A 16,660-nucleotide genomic window follows, 5' to 3' on the forward strand; every position below is an offset into this window, starting at 1 on the left:
TAAAAGTTAGTATCCAATAGGGACTTGCGATGGGCAGGACCTTGTTGGAAGGCGTGCTGCACTCGTGGACCTCGGATTTAAATTATTTAACTTCAAATCCTCTGTCGAGTTTCGATTTAAATAAATAACAAATAATAGTTAACGCCCAAAAATGTATACTATTTAAGATAATTGTTAAAACCCCTTAAGAGATCACAATGCGTCACTTTTGAAACAGCTTTAATTATGGTTCACCACTGCGTTCAGTAATTTCCGAGGTCAAGTAACGCATCATTCTAAAATTTGCTTTTTTCGTCTGCGTGATGTCTAACAACCAATCGGAACGCAAGACGCCCACTTTTGTTTGTGGGCGTTACTCCTGTCTCGACCAATCAGTGGCCCGCTTTGACCAACGTTGGTGTAAGCGGAGGAGAGGAGCTGCTGCTGCTTCCGAAGGTACCAGCTGCTAACTGCTCGATTTCGTTGAAAGTGTCGACATGTCTGTGGTTGTTTCTGCGGGGAAATGTGGTCGGTGGGACGCGGAGGCTGTTCGGGCGCCTTGCCCGCTTAGCCCGCCGAGTAAAACAGCTCTGAAACCGGTGTTAACCACTTGACAGCTTGCTAGCTAGCTAGCTGCTCGCGCACGAAAGCCAAGCAGATGAATGAGCGCTGTGTCTGTTTTCGTCCCAATTATGGCGCTCCACGAATTGGCCCGTTGCCTCTGTTTGGTCCTAAATATTGCAATAGGACAGGTTCTTTGAATAAATGAAGCGGCGGATCTGTGTGAGGTGATAATTGTGGACAGAAAGCACGCTGCTAACGGTACTGTTTAACTCGAGTCTTTCTTCCTGCTACTTTCTTGCTGTGTTGTGTTTGCGTTCGACTTGCCTACTTTTTGACCGTTTGTCTCAGTTTAAATGGTCAAATGAAAGTGGATCACTAAGTACTTACTTTAACAAAGGCAGACTAATTTCACGTCTAGTGTCAGCGCATGCCATTGGTATGGATCAATTTTGGACAATATTAATATTAGTAATAATATTTAGGACCTAAATCAGCACGTTTCACCCAAATGCACAGTTTCCCTGTTTCTACCCAGCTCAATAATGTGAGAAATTCACAACAAAAACACCTTTACAATAGATTCGGGTCTACATCAGTTAATGGAAGTCATTGAAAGGATAAATGATGCAACATGTGGCCAGATTCAGTTTTTATGCAGCTTATTTAAAGTGCTGCAACTGCACTAACTTTAGGACAGATTTCCAACAAAAATCCAACATGTAATGAAAATTGTTGCAATATTGCGAGGCATTCTAATGTCACTTAAAGAAAAAAAATTTGAGATCTTCTGCTTTTTAATTTTAGATTTTCTTAACTGTATTTAGTTTTTTTTTTGGGTGTTGCAAAGATCTTTTTTTGATATTTTGCAATTTTATTTTGTAACTTCTGCTGACCAGATTCCTACCCACCATTCCTCCTCTATTTATATTGCATATGTATGTATATGTATATATATATATATATATATATATATATATATATATATATGTATGTATGTATATATATATAAACAAACCCTGACATAACCTTTTGGAGCTGTTAGCTTTAAAGCTTTAAAATAAAAGTGATGAGATACAAAGAATGTGTTTATTCTACACAGATTTGAACTGTTGGAAAACTCAAATACATTAAACAAAAAGCTTTTCGAGCAGTTTTTTGGAAAGATTTTCTCCTGATGGTTATCAGTTCCACCTACATTAAACATTTTAAATGAGTTTATTAAGATTTAACTCTAAAAAATAGACAGTCCTTGAATTAATATACATTTATTGCAGATCGAAGCCGAAAAATAAAAGTTTCTGAAGAGCAGGAATAATTATGTGCTCTGGTCAAACCCTCCGACTAAAGATGGTGGTGTTTTATCCTTATTACGTGACACAAATGAAGCGTCTTCAGCTCTTGGGTGGAGCACACGTTATTGATTAAGATGCTTTCCGGCATCATTTCAGCCTCCTAGACATCTCTGTTCTGCGTGTCGTCTTTGATTCATGACAGGTTTATCATGTTATTTCCTGTGTTTTCTCTCAGTCTATTTGTCCATCCAGCACCATGGGAAAAAAGAGTCGAGTGAAGACTCAGAAGTCGGGTTCGGGGGCCACCACCACGGCCTCCCCCAAAGAGATGATGAACCTCATCTCTGAGCTGCTGCAAAGTATGTTTGTCATCGTTCTCACTTTCCTCTGTCAGGCTGTTTTTTACCCACTTGATCTTGTTTGAGTGTTTTCCAATATGTTGATGAGCGTCACCTCTTCCCAGAATGCAGCAGTCCTGCGCCCTCCTCTGGTAAAGAGTGGGAAGAATATATCCAAATCCGAAGCTTGGTCGAGAAGATCAGAAAGAAACAGAAAGGTGTGTCCGTGTGCATCCTCATTTTCTCTCCGTTTTCAGGTCCCAGTGAATAAAAACCTTTGTTTTGTCTCTGGTTCCAGGTTTATCCACAGTTTTTGAGGGCAGCAGGGAGGACAGCTTCGCTGATCTGATGTCTTGGGCTCAGGAGAACGGGGCGTCCTGTGACGGGTTTACCATCACCAACTTTGGGACTGAGGGCTATGGCCTTCGGACCACCAGAGACATCAAGGTGCAGCTTCTTTTGGGATTTGCTGTTGGAGCTGCAGACAAATTTTAACCAGCAAAACACCACAAATTTTGCTTTTTAAATTGTTTTTTTTTTCTGTCTGTTGGCAGCAAAGTTTATCAATAATATTAATCATCATATTATTGTGTAGGCAGAGGAACTGTTCCTGTGGGTTCCCAGGAAGATGTTAATGACGGTGGAATCGGCCCAGAACTCTGTGCTTGGTAAGAACCTGAGAAGCAAAAACATTTTGTTCCACATAAATGTTATTTTAAATGGTGTTCACAGGGTTAGCTGGCAGGCTGTCAAAAGTATAGACATAATTTTAGTCTTTGGAAACAAACTGCTGCAGGCAGAGTGTGTATAAAGACTAGAGTGCTCTTTTTCTGAAACTTCTTTCTTATTTTTGAATCCTTTTTTTTTTGGGCTTCGTCCTGCAGAGTTTCAGCTGTTTGCAGGGTCTTTGCTTGCTGCTCGTCCTCCTGTCTTTAGATTGAGCAAAAAACCTTATGCACACCTGTAAAACAAATTAAAAAAATGCATGTAACAGTTTAAAATATTCTATTTAATTTAAAAATCAGGTTGAATGATTTAACAAAATTATTTTTGGGGGGGAAATAATAACCTTTTTTCTCACTCTACACTGAAAAAATAAATCAAAATATCCACTAAAATGTGTCTTCTTTTTTTAAATGTTTTTTTTATCTTACTGTCTAAGTAGATGATGATTCACCTGCATCCTCTGTGACTTAGGTCCCATATACAGCCAGGACCGGATCCTGCAGGCTATGGGCAACGTGACTCTAGCGCTACACCTGTTGTGTGAGCGTGGCGACCCGGCCTCCTTCTGGTCGCCGTACATCCGCAGTCTTCCTCAAGAGTACGACACGCCGCTGTACTACCAGCAGGAGGACGTCCAGCTGCTGCTCGGCACCCAAGCCGTGCAGGACGTCCTGAACCAGTACAAGAACACGGCACGCCAGTACGCTTACTTCTACAAACTGGTGCAGGTACGCGCGCAAAAAGAAGCACAGAGTGCACGTGTGTTGCTCCTGCATGTAGATCCGGTTAAAATGTCACTAGTTTGTGATTGAAGAGGCAGCAGACGCACCAGCACACACACACTCTTTAAAGCAGTTGCTAAAAATCATGTAGTAAATGAGTCACGTTGGCTTCCCGTTTACCCGATCACATGTCCGAGTCCTCAGGCAAGACACTGAGCCTCAGTTGTTCCTGCGCCCCCCTCGCCTGTGTGAGTGTGTGTGTGTGTGTGTTTGTGTGCCTGAATGAATAGACGATGAGCAGTTTAGAGGAACCAGCAGGTGTGAAAGGACATTCACTGTTATCTTTCAGCCGCCCACTTTAAAGGGTTTCAAGTCTAAGAGGAAATCCAGCTAAATCACCAAAAGGGTGAGATGATGGAATAAATCAACAGGGATTCATTTAAATCCATTCATTAAACTAAGTTTCCATATAAAACTCTGTTATTTGAGATGTAAATATAAAAAATGATTTACTCCCTTTTTCTGCAGTCTTTATCAAATTGTTTTTGGGGGTGGGGTTTAAATAACTTCACCTTTTGCCCTCTGGCTGTTTTGTGTGTTTTTTCCCCCCCCAGTGGTATCGTGTTCTGTGTCCTGATTGGCTGTTGACCTTGTCTGTCAATCTCACCCGTGTCGTTTCTGCTGTAGTTTGATTCAGTTTGACACGTTCACTTTAATCTTTGGTTTCATTCAAAATACTGGACTTATTTTTCTGAACTTTGGGAGTTTAAACAAAAAGGGGAAAACGTGTGAAAATGTTTATTTCTGTGTTGTGAGGATTTTTACAGCCTCTAAACGTCTGTAATCCTACTTGGTGGTTTCTCCTATCGCTGGTTATTTAACCCATAAAGCTTTTTTTTCCCCCTTAAATAATAAAATGTGTATTTTACTACTAACCAAGTGGAGCACCGATTCTATTTCTGGTATGTTTCTGTTACACTGTCGTCACCATGAGTTCAGATGGGTGAATCCTGAAATATTCACATTTTTTGGTAATTTTGGACGATGGTCAGAAAACTGGACTCTGTCAGAAGTCCACCTCTTCATTCACTCATCAACAAACTGTTTTTAATTTTATGTTTTTCATCACTTTGTTTTTATTTTCTCATATCAACTTGTAATTTTTCATTTCTGTGAAAGAAGGGATGTGAGATCTTTGATTCCCTCTCTGTAAAATCCCTCTTTCTTCACTAGAGGGGAGTGTTGCTTTGTGGACAGTTTGGATCCTAACAGACCTGCAGGAGCTTTAGTGCTATGATGGCAACATCATGATTACATAAGGTTCCTATATGTTAAAGCTCATATTTGAAAAGGATGGGTTAGAAAACGAGAAAAGAATCTTTCCCAAGAACTGAACAGAAGGTGACAAGCTGTTGAAGCAGAAATACATTTCTTTCTGTCGGAGAAGAGCTAAACTCGTTTTATTGAAGCCGTCATTCAGCTTTAGTCAGAGTTGAGATGATTTGTGGGGGAAAAAATGAACATTTTTGTCATAGTGATTACCCAAATCTGTGCTGATTCTGAGTAAAGGTCGGGTCTTTTCGTCTGACTTGTGGCTTAAAACCAAATGGAAGTGAAGCCAAAGCACTTCCCCTGGTAACCACTGGGTGGCATGTTTTCATTGACTGCTTTGACGATGTCATATTGGTTTGACTAAAAAACCGTCTTCAAATGAGCCCAGTGCAAACAAATGGGTCACATGACCACAGGATTTGCCCATCATTTAGACACACACTGTGGACTTATCCATATTTACTGAATATTGAGCAACTGTGAGCGACTCTGCCTCTATTTTGGCTCTTTGCTAATGTGGCGTCTGCTAACTTCCTGTTTTAGATTGAAGGGAGTGTGTGTGTGTGTGTGTGTGTGGGGGGGGGATTAGGACATGGGAGTAATGGCTTGTCCCTTTTTTATTTTAATTTTTTTTTAAATTGTCGATCAATAAAAAATAAGAAAAGTGATCAAGCCCACTGAAACCTTCATGCTGCAGCTTAAAATGTACTCTCTCTCCAAAAATGGTGGAAGTAGTTGCATGAATAATAAAAAAAAAAAGAGAGGCTCACAAACAGCAGGGCGGTGGATGTGACTGTCAGGTGAGCGGGGGGGGGGGGGGGGGGGGGGGGGGGGATCTGAGGAAGGCTCCTCATTATCAGGAGGAAGTGTTTAGAGGATGTTGTCAGCCGATGCATTCTGGGACTTTTTCTCCAGCATTAAAACTGCCACAGCGTCACTATCAAGGCGCCATGAATAATTAACTGCAGCTCACACACTTTAGAGCCTTCGATGTTGGCGATGCATTCTCTTTGGTGATTGTTTTATCACTCCGTTCTTAGTGCAAAGAAGGTGAGTTTATCTCTGAGGCGCGTAAACAGACAAGTCAACGGCTTTAATAATGCATTGCAGGAGAAACATGAAAACAGCCCTTTAGTTTATCCAGCTCAGGCATGAAAAATTCATCAGAGATTAAACATTAGACACACTTTACTTTTTCTCTCTTTGTTTATCATCAAAGAGTTTGTGGTTTAGAAAATAAACTACGTTGTACTTACGGTAAAAATGAAGGAAATGTACCTTCAGGTAAAAGCAACAGACACTTCAGCTCAACGTTTAGCCGACCATTTATCTGTCTGGTTTCTCACCGCTGCAGATCAGTCAGAGCTCTAAACTTTGGGAATAGGGCAGAATGGATTTGATAAGATTTACACCAACTCTGAGGCAACTTTTTAATGAGCCAGTGCCACTCTGCAGAAACTTCATCCTAGGAAATTACACAGGTTTTTTGATTTAGGCTAAAAACGGCATAATCATAATTAAAAAAAAAACACTGAGGATGCTTTGGAAATGGATCAGAAGCTAATTGCAGTGGGTCTTTGAGGGGCCAAACAAGAGGAACAGATTTTTGTCTCACACAACAATGGTTTGTACTTCGGAATAAGATAACAGTTTGTTTTCCCCTCGACATGATATATATTTAGAAATTTACCGCAAACATTTAATAGTGAATAATGTGTAGCATTTGTTATGAACTCAGATTCAATGTTGACAGACTTTTTCTTTATTGTAACTCTGTCCGAATTGCCTCCCTGTGCTCACTTTTTGGTTTTTTTAAACAGTGACCATGACGTCATCGATTTCATGAAGTGAAAATCTCATTGATATGAGCGTTTTATGACCATCATTTAGGAATCTACTGTGTTCTGAAAATAAAAACATTGATGGTTTATTAAAAAAATACATTTAGAAACATTTTTTGGTCAAAATTGTTCAGACGCAATGCATTGTGGTCCATATTCCCCAAACTAGTGAGCATTAATACACACTGTTTTTTTGCAGAGACTTCTGGGAAATTTTTAGGGGACTTATTTTTGGAATTGTTGATTCGGACAGCACTACAAAATGGCGAACGCACTAAATAGTGCACTATATAGTGAGTAGTGAAGGAATTTGGACACAACCCTGGTCTTTAAATATTCACAGTAATTTTTTAGTAAAACCGTATTTAGATGCATGTCTGTTTTTATGTCAAGAAGTGAAAAGTGTCCCATTCCAAAAAATAAATCATTAGTTTGTCTGCATTTAATTTTATTATAAAGTTTTAAAGAATGCAGGCCAAAGTGTTGGCATTCATGAAGCCCGCATCATCAACCTTCTACCACTGTGCTTAACAGCTGAGGTGAGAAGTTTTCCTGCAAACGTGCTGCTTTACGTTATGAGGAAATGTTTCAGTTTCCCCTGTTTTATTTGGTGTTGGACAATAGTAAGAGCCTTCCTCTGCTTGTCAGTGTTGCATCAAAAGCCCCCCTCCAGCCCCTTTTCAGCTTTTGCTTCTATGATTATTAGCTTTTAATCACCTGCCATAATTTCACTGACGACAAGCCTTACAGTATTCCTCGAATGAGAAGCAGGTATTTATTTCCATACATTTGTGTTCCTGTCAGCCTTGGGCTTGTCTGCAACTGCTCAAAAAGACTGAGCGGGGGGAGGAGGTGGAGGAGCGGTAGAGGAAGGTACATTCAGGTCATTTCAATTCAAAGCCAAAGTGACAAGCTAATTTTCCAGCCCGGTCATCTGAGGAGGAAGAGGAGCTGGAGGAGGTGGAGAGAGTAGCAGGGGACAAATGGTGGGATGGGGAAGAGTACGAGTGTGTCACGGATTGTTGTGTGGAGCAGTGGATGGTCGTCTGATGGCGAGCGCATGGACGTTTCAGTAAACACAATCAGGTGTATTGCGTGTGCTTAAAGAGTCGATTATCTCGGAGTTATTGTTGAGCAAAACATGAGAAAAGAGGTTTTATCTGATAAATGGCACCAAATCAACTTCACACAGCACTCGAACTCGGTCTTCATGTATTTATTATCAATGTCACTCAAAGAAGGACAAGAAACTCAATATTTGAACCCACGTCAGATTAAAACCATCTTCAGTGACCAGCATTTACTGTTAAAAGATCCCGTTTTATTACTATTTGCCCATTAAATACCCTTTTTGTCAGAAAATGCACAAAAATTGCCGTAACAGAAAGAGTTAATCAAGACAATTTCCGGTTGAGAATGCAGAGTACACCAACCAGGAACTATTTTGCCTTCTGTGAAGCAGGGAGGCGGGAGTGTGATTATGTGGGTTTGTTCTGAAGCGAAAGAGCAAACCTGTAGGCACCACAAAGATGAATTTCAATCAATCAAATGTCACAATAAAAGACTAAAAAGGATTAGCGAGGATGAACCAGATTCTAGCGAGGAAGATGTTTTCAGTTGGGTTCATTGACTTCTAGAAGGACTGGACCGAGTGAGTGTGACGTCACCCGCAGAAAATGGTTGACTTTCGGCTCCAACCAAATGAAGTCCATTCAGTCGCCATTTTTCGTGATATGGAAGTCGCCATGTTGGAGCCAGATGTCGTCAATTATCAGTAAATAGCCTGGTTCCACCTTTCTATGGCAAACGTTCTTGCCAATCAGAAGGTGAGCTTGTTGGAAGGCCACACCCCTACCACTTGAAAGTGGGCAACATAAAATCTGACAATCATTTTGGATATTGGACAAGGGGCCAAAAAGGCTCCACCTACTTTTATTGAAGCATCCGATTGGCCAATTTATATCTTCATGACTTGAACTACAGAAAAAATATTGCAAAAAAAATAGAATTATCAAGAAAATGTTTAAAAAGAGCAGGAATTGTTATTCTGACCAATGAAATGATTGAGTAATAGCTATTTATTTCTCTATGGAGTCTTTAAATTTGGCTTCCTGGAGGCTATGACCACTTCCTGTTTGGGTGGAGTCACTCAGTCCAGTTGTCATATACAATCAGTGGTTTGGTTTGATCTTTGTTGAACATAGACGCCAATAAAATAGTTTGGTCAGGACTTGATTTGTCTTTAGTTGAAAACTGAAGTACAGGGAAACTAATGTGGATATCTCCCTATTATAATACAGATCCTGGTAGTTTGCTTCTGCATGTGTTTATGTTTTGTCTTCAGTGTTAAGAGGAGAAACATGAAACATAAAAACATTTGTGCCTTTGTGTGAAATAGTCGGATGTTTTTTTGATTCCCGATTTTTGTCAAATCTGATAAATGTTAAATGAAACCGTACAGTTCTTCTCTGAAAGACTTGGATAAGGATGAGCGGGTCTGTAATCTGAAAGGGATTTCTTATTCATGTTCAGGTGTGGCAGCGAGCACCAAGGTTCCTCCGTTGCAGGGAATGCTGGGAACGCGGAAAATCTCCAACTCTGTTTCCCTACTTTTTTTTTTTTTTAGAAACCTCCAAGCACGTCCCTATTATTTTATCTGCTGAGGTTCTGTTTATAAATGAATGTGGAAGGTGCATAAAGCAGTGAGACACGCACGTGCACGCGCGTGCACGTTTGTGCTCGTGCACACACAGATTTAAGCCCAAATTGATGAGGCAGATTTATGATGGCTGCTGGCCACAACAAATTAAGTTGACAGTGATGTATGTGGGGGGTCGAGTGTCACGCAGCACAAACGGACCACACACACACACACACACACACACAGTGCTGCCCCCCCTGCTCCCAGTCCCTCTTGTTAGGCTTCCCTGTCAGGCGGCCCCCCCTCCAGCATACCTGCATAATGAAATTCCTCACACTGATTTGTGTTTTTCCTGCTCCCTCCTGCTTTCCTCTCGTCCTCCGTCCTCTCTCCATCCCCAGACTCACCCGGCTGCCAGCAAGCTGCCGCTGAAGGACGGCTTCTCATTCGATGACTACAGGTCAGCGTGCTGCACACGTGTTTCTATGAAACTGAACCACTGTCTTCTTTGCTCATCACTTCTGCCTGCTTGAAGTCTGTTCCTCACGCCTCCTTCCTCTGCATGCAGTTCTCTGTTTTTTAGTGTTTTAGGAGTTTTAAAGCTGTAAAAATGCGATGCCTTTAATCTCAGTGTGTCATTTAGGAACCCTGAAGCGCGTCTTCTCTGATGACTTAACTCTGAAACCAATCCTGACCTCCACCCACAGGTGGGCCGTGTCTTCTGTGATGACCCGTCAGAATCAGATCCCCACGGTGGACGGCAGCCGGGTCACTCTGGCCCTCATCCCCCTCTGGGACATGTGCAACCACACCAACGGCCTAGTAAAGTCCCACACTCACACACAGAATGAAGACACCACTCGCCTCGCTTCTCGTCTTTTCTCCATTTGATTCAGGTTTTAGTAACAACAGTAGAAACCTGAAATGTAAAGATCAGAAAGTATACATTTCATCTCCAGATGTTTAACATCTGCTTCCATTCATGAGAGCTGTGAGTCATCCAGATGCAGGTGTGTGTGCTACCTGTGCAGTGTCTTTGGCACCCCCTGGGCGTGCAGGCAGATGAGTTATAGAGATCCAAGAATGATGCAAAGAAAGAAAACTGATAGAAGCTGATTTAGTAAAAGGAGCCGTTTGTCTGCAGATAACCACCGGCTACAACCTGGAGGACGATCGCTGCGAGTGTGTGGCGCTGCAGGACTATAAAAAGAACGAACAGGTGAGGAGACGGAGGTGATCGGGTTGATTCAGTTTGGCTTTTTAAGCATGCTTCATGAAGAAAGTGTTAAATCATTTCATGGAATACCAAAATAAGTGTCTGTGCTCTTCCAAAGAACATTTATTTATCATGTTTGTTTGTGGCACACAGGTCTAAACTCATTTGAAATCCCATTTTTTTCCCCCCCCGCTAAGATCTACATCTTTTACGGCACACGATCCAACGCAGAGTTCGTCATCCACAACGGCTTCTTCTTCCAGGACAACGCCCACGACAGAGTGAAGATCAAGCTGGGCGTCAGTAAAAGCGAACGCCTCTACGCCATGAAGGCCGAGGTTCTGGCTCGAGCCGGCATCCCGGCGTGGGTTCTTTCATTTTGTCTCTGCTATGGCTCTCACACAGCTTACGTGGTGCGCTTTTCTGTTCCAAGCAGTGACATCCCGCAGACGGGCTGCAGCATTTTGGCTTCTTTTGTTTTCATCGCATCAAAGCTTTCAAGACGTGTTTGATCATCAGCCTGATTTAAAGCAGATTTTTCTATCTGGCTGCAGTCTCGTATTGATGAGGGTTTAAATCTCAAGATGGGAATAGTGACTTTTAAACGGACAGATTTACTCGTTTTCAGAAGAAACCGCCTCGCTGTCATCATCAGGCTGATCTTATAACATCTACGCCGCTGAAGACAAAACAACAGCACCTAAGACTTCCTGAGACCATATTGGCTGGAGAAATGGATGCTGGGAAATTTAAATTAAAAGCTAGAAATTATTTTAAAAAGCTAAAAGAAGGGAAAAAAAACAGATTTCGTTTCCATAACTGTCTTCTGGTTTGGCTATAGATCAGAGGAACAATTAAAAGGTTTAGGGTTTTTTTTAAACTGAAGCTCTTTTGCTCAATTAAAAAAAAAAAAGAATTGTGTAAATTGATATAAATAAATGAATACAAGACAAATCTGATTTATATTACACTTGTATCATAAGTTTATTGCTACTTCATGGAGGACAGGTAAGTTTAAAAACTTAATTCTGACTCTAATTATTGTAAATCATCAAATCCATGAGAGGATTCTGTTTTATTACACGTTTCACCAATGTTCAGCTCAAATGACTATTTTAGTATTTTTGATGGTTTTTCAAATCCAAACCAAGTTAATATTCCAATAAAGTGTTTACTCAGTTCAATTCTCATATATAGTCAATAAGCAGAAAATATTCCAGGATCACAGTTTTATATCCCAAAAAATAATGTAAAGCTCAAATGAAGATTTTATTTTATTTTATTTTTAACTAAAAGCTTTTGTAAATTAGATTTTCTCTGCAAATCCATGTTTCCTTGACCAGCTTGTTGTCACTTAACTCTCCTATAAAATCCATTACAAGAACTGTGTGGGATTTACCTCTGAAGACCTGATCTCATATTTGAGCTCATCTCTAGACACGCAGAATTAAGTAAAGTGGTAAAATATGCCAAAAATGGGATTTCCACCTGATCGTAAGAGGTTAAAAAACAATTTTTTTTCTGTTTGCCTTCATAGTGGGTGAAACATAACTGTTTTTTAATTTGCTCTGCATTTGCATTTTGAGGAACAGTAAATGCAGAATAATATGAAGTTCTCCCGACATCTGGGTCCAGATGTCCAGAATCAGATGTTTGGACAAAAAATGTCAAGGATTAGAGCTCAAATCTACCAATTTGTTGAATTATTGATGAAGTTGGTGGTCAATGAAACTTTAACCGAACAGATTCAACCACAGCACTTCTGGAGAAAACTCCGTTTGGACCAAAATGAAACACCTGTGTTCCAGCGGTTTAAAGTTGCTGACATGTTTTTTTGAACTCAGAATGTTGGTCTGTTTTCCCTCCAGGTCCTGCGTTTTTGCGCTGCACTGTAACGACCCCCCCATTTCAGCTCAGCTGCTGGCCTTCCTCAGAGTCTTCTGCATGACCGAGGGTAAGAGTCCCACAGACACATGAGAACCCCCGGCAGCAGGAAGAGCTGCTTCCCTGTGTGCATCACGGAGCTTCCTCCTCCTGAGATGCTGGAAAAGCGAGGTCTGCCCGTTCCTGAGCGGGATAATTGATCCAGGCAGGCCAGCAGATGTGTGGAAGGACTGATCCAATATTCATCAGTATACGCGGATCAAACCCGCCGTCGCACAGGGCCACATCCTCCTCTGTCACAGGATGCTCTTTCAGGACCCCGCCTGTGATATATAATTCACTTTTTGCTGCGTGTTAATTTTTAAAACGGCCCCTCAATGCCTACCAGGCGAGAGCGAGAGGGTATCATCACGTGTGGAAGTGTGTCAACATTTCTTCACAGAAGTGAAACGATGGGAAAGTGGGCTCTCTCAACTGGGGCGCTGCTCCTCTCGTCTTTCATAGTGTGATGTAAGCGAGCTGCGTTCGAGCCCTCCAATCAAGAGAGGCTGACCGGGCGATGTGACAAACGTGTTCACAGAACAGAGTTCACCTCGACTGAGTGTGCGCAGCACTGGACGGGTGTCCAGGACCGTCTCAAGCATCAGGCTCTTTGAATCTTTAAATTTAAATGTCTTTTTTTAAGTACACAATGTTTCTCTAAAGTTCATGAAATTCAGGAAAGATGATGAGGACAATCCCATCATCTTTTCATCTCTGGCGATACAGCTCATGTCCGATGAGCTGACTTTTCCTACGCTCCACGTCTTCATATCTCCCTCAAAGGTCTGAAAGTCGTCTTCCACCTCTCTTCATTTCAGAGGAACTGAAGGACTACCTGCTTGGAGAACGAGCCATCAATAAGATCTTCACCTTGGGAAACAGCGACTTCCCGGTCAGCTGGGAGAACGAGATCAAGCTGTGGACGTTCCTGGAGACCAGAGCTGCTCTGCTCCTCAAAACCTACAAGACCACGTCAGAGGTGGGTCCGCTGGCTCCGCTGAAGGGAGCCAGAGGTGGACCAGGCAGGTTCAGGGACAGAATCTGACCCTCTTGTTTTTTTGTCCTTCCTGCAGGAAGACCGCTCCATCTTGGAGAAACCGGATCTGTCTCTTCACACGCGCTTGGCTGTCCAGCTGCGCCTGGCGGAGAAGCAGATCCTGGAGAACGCGTCAGCCAGCGGACGAGCAAAGCGCCTGCAGTTCCAAGAGAAGCTGAATGAAGGCGCTCCGTTGCCGCAGTTTGAAGAAAGTGACATTGCTTTGCTGGAAAACAATGACCCGGATGCAAAACTTCCCGTTATTCTGCACAAGCTGGAGGAGGTGGAGGAAGGCCAGGGGATCGAGGAAGAGGAGCCCCTCTTAAACGGAGGGAAGGGGGACTATGGGATGGGTACAGGGGCGAATGGAAAAACCGTGCTGGAGAAGACTCCGAAGGTCTTAGGAGATGTCGGTTCAGGTTTGATCGCGAATGGAAGTTCAGAGCAGAAAGGTGTGCAGGAAGCGGAGAACTGCAGTGCCAGTCGAACTGAGGACCGCCCCATAGACGCCAGTGCTTAGACACACCCCACTTCCTGCTGAAGCTCATGCTAATAATTTATTTTTCTGTCTGTTACAAGACTCAGAAATCTAGAAGCAGCATGGTTTTCTTTAGTCGCCTGCAGCTGAACTGTTTTGCTTGGTGATGTTTGGTTTGATGCCCTCAGCCGGGAACAGACGGCCGCCGGCGAACAGAACCGCTTCCAGGAAACAGTTCAGCGCAGAAAGAAGTGAAGTGACTTGGTGAATGTGATTTTTTTTATGAAGCCAAAATCTCTTTGGCCATAAAATGTTGTCTCGTTCGACTCCATTTGCGTTGCAGGTGGTTATGGTTGACAATCATTCTCCCGCCCCCTCCCTCGTGTACCGATTGAAACTAATCTTAAAGGCAGGAACGGATCGATTTTGAAAACTCTGTTTTTTGTGAATGTATCTTTTGGGTGGAGACATCATCCGCGGATCAGACTGAAGCCATATCCAGCTCTTGCTGGACTGGAGAACGACCTGTGTAAGTTTTTCAGACAGAATCTGTTTTGTTTTTTTGTCGGACTGTCTAAAAATAAATCTTTGCAGAAGAAACTTCCTGCAGAAGCAGACCTGATGAAGACTGAGAATGTGCATCAGAATAGTCAATAATCAAGCTTCTCAAACTGGTAAAGTCCTGCTTTCCAGGTTCAGAACTTGAAGATTTCACCATAGTGACAGACTTCAAACAGATATATTTAATAAACAACTTCAAGAAAATTAGAAAAATGAGTTTGTAGATTTAAACTATTCTTTTGCAGAGATTCTCTGACTTGAGCATTTTATCCAAAGAAGTGAGTCTTCATGGACAAAGACGATATCTTGATCGTTTTTGGTAAAAGCCACTAAGTGTAACATCAATTTGAGGAAGTTTAGATCGTCAAGAACGTCTTATTCCTTAGTGATTTGGTTGCAATCGAGCTACAGAGCGGTTCAGATTTTAGTCCTGGAAAACCACAGACCTTAAACCTTAGATCAAACCTTCAAAAAATGCAAAGTTTTTCATCTTGTCGTCGTGTGTTTTCAGATTTTATTTTTTGTCAGATCAGCGTATTACATCATTTTTCTCTCAAATGCAGAAACTAACTTCCAGCTCATTCATCCAAACACATTTTCCTTGGAGAACCTTGGTTTTGTACTAAAGAAGTTTGCACTCGTAAAATGGGAAGTCGTCAGCAGTAGAGGTGTTTGGATGCTCGGCCTTTGCGTCTATTCTTGGAGTTGCACTACAGGACGCACCCCTTCTGTAACGAATGCCAAAACGTTTCGTTTCAGTAAATGTGACGTTTGTTGATTCTAGTTTAATTCAGCTGCGTCTAGAGTAAGGTGTAACAGCATCATGCTCCTCTTAAGGTGGTCCACATCAGTTTCTAGGATGGATCTGTCAGACCAATCAGAGAGAAGAATCCTCTCTGCTGGGTCCTTCCACAACTCTTCTACATTATGTTCTTATGCACATCTGTGGCTTACAATCTGTCAGGCGACGTCCTGCTTGCTGATTTTCCAGAGGTTTTTGTGTGTGGAATGTCTCTTTAGGAGTGTATTATAGACCTGATCAGTTATTTTCCATATTAGTGGATTGTTTTCCAGCTGAACACGACTTTCTGTCTCCCAGTTCCCCTGACAGATTAAAGCTTCATCCACTGCTCGTCTCTCCTGTGCCGTGTTTTCCCTAACCCTTTTGTTGGTGTTTGGAGGCCTCTCCTGCTCCAAAGGTCACGCTCCATCCATTGTTCCTCGGCTTTAGAGGAGGGAGTAGTTTTCTCTGCCTTTTTGCCCCCCTGGCCCTATCACTTCTTTATAAAAGAAACATTATCCTGAATCATTTAATTCAGAGCAATTAAAGTTTGAAGTGCAGTATTCATTATTCATGGCAGCCCAAGATAAAAGCCCTTTAATCCGTGAATATATTATTATAATGCGCAGTGGGATGGGCAGCAGAGAGCGGGGCATGTCCACTATTGTTAGCTCCTGCTGTGTCAGAGCAGGCTGGGGACCAGCATTCCTGATGAATCGTAAAGTTAAATTCATGCCGGAATGATGCCTACAGGCTTGGTCAGACTAGGACACCCCTGGAGTAATGTTGGGTTCCTAAGATGAGGAGAGAACAAAATGCAACGGCCAAGTGTCTTCCATGAACTGAGGCTGGATCAGTCCTGGGCAAACCAGGAAAGCTGTAAGAACCTAGAAAAGTAATGAGATAGATATCTGTAAACTGCTACAAAACTGACCTGATGTTCCAGCAGTCGTGTTGGACTCATGCCTGCAGTGCAGGAACATGAAAACGTGTTCAGGCTGTACCCTGCCTTTGCTGCAAGTTACATGCACACTGTGCACGTTGAGGAATGTGCTGAACACGCTAGCCTCTGGTGTTCATACTGGACTGTCACTACCTGATACTAGTACATGTGCCTACAGTTGGAAGAGCCTAGGTGAGAAATGTTGAAGCGGTACAACTTGGTGTCAAACAATTCCAGTCTGGCACAAAACGTAACTCTTAATTTCTCCGTCATGATCAATTTTC

At 42.2% G+C, this 16,660-nt stretch overlaps 1 protein-coding gene across 1 annotated transcript; it reads left to right on the forward strand.

The window, feature by feature from the left end:
- Positions 1 to 307: 307 nt before the first annotated feature.
- On the forward strand, positions 308 to 15,785 carry setd3 (SET domain containing 3). The gene is made up of 13 exons (XM_023951916.1): positions 308 to 435; positions 2,071 to 2,194; positions 2,299 to 2,391; positions 2,472 to 2,620; positions 2,769 to 2,841; positions 3,371 to 3,627; positions 9,837 to 9,895; positions 10,143 to 10,257; positions 10,580 to 10,654; positions 10,849 to 11,015; positions 12,520 to 12,605; positions 13,396 to 13,556; positions 13,651 to 15,785. The coding sequence occupies exons 2-13, from the start codon at positions 2,092 to 2,094 to the stop codon at positions 14,131 to 14,133; spliced, it is 1,821 nt and encodes a 606-aa protein (XP_023807684.1). The 5' UTR covers positions 308 to 435; positions 2,071 to 2,091; the 3' UTR covers positions 14,134 to 15,785.
- The last annotated feature ends 875 nt before the right edge of the window (positions 15,786 to 16,660 follow it).

This window comes from Oryzias latipes, chromosome 22 (assembly GCF_002234675.1).
Source record: "Oryzias latipes chromosome 22, ASM223467v1".
Lineage (NCBI taxonomy): Eukaryota > Metazoa > Chordata > Actinopteri > Beloniformes > Adrianichthyidae > Oryzias > Oryzias latipes.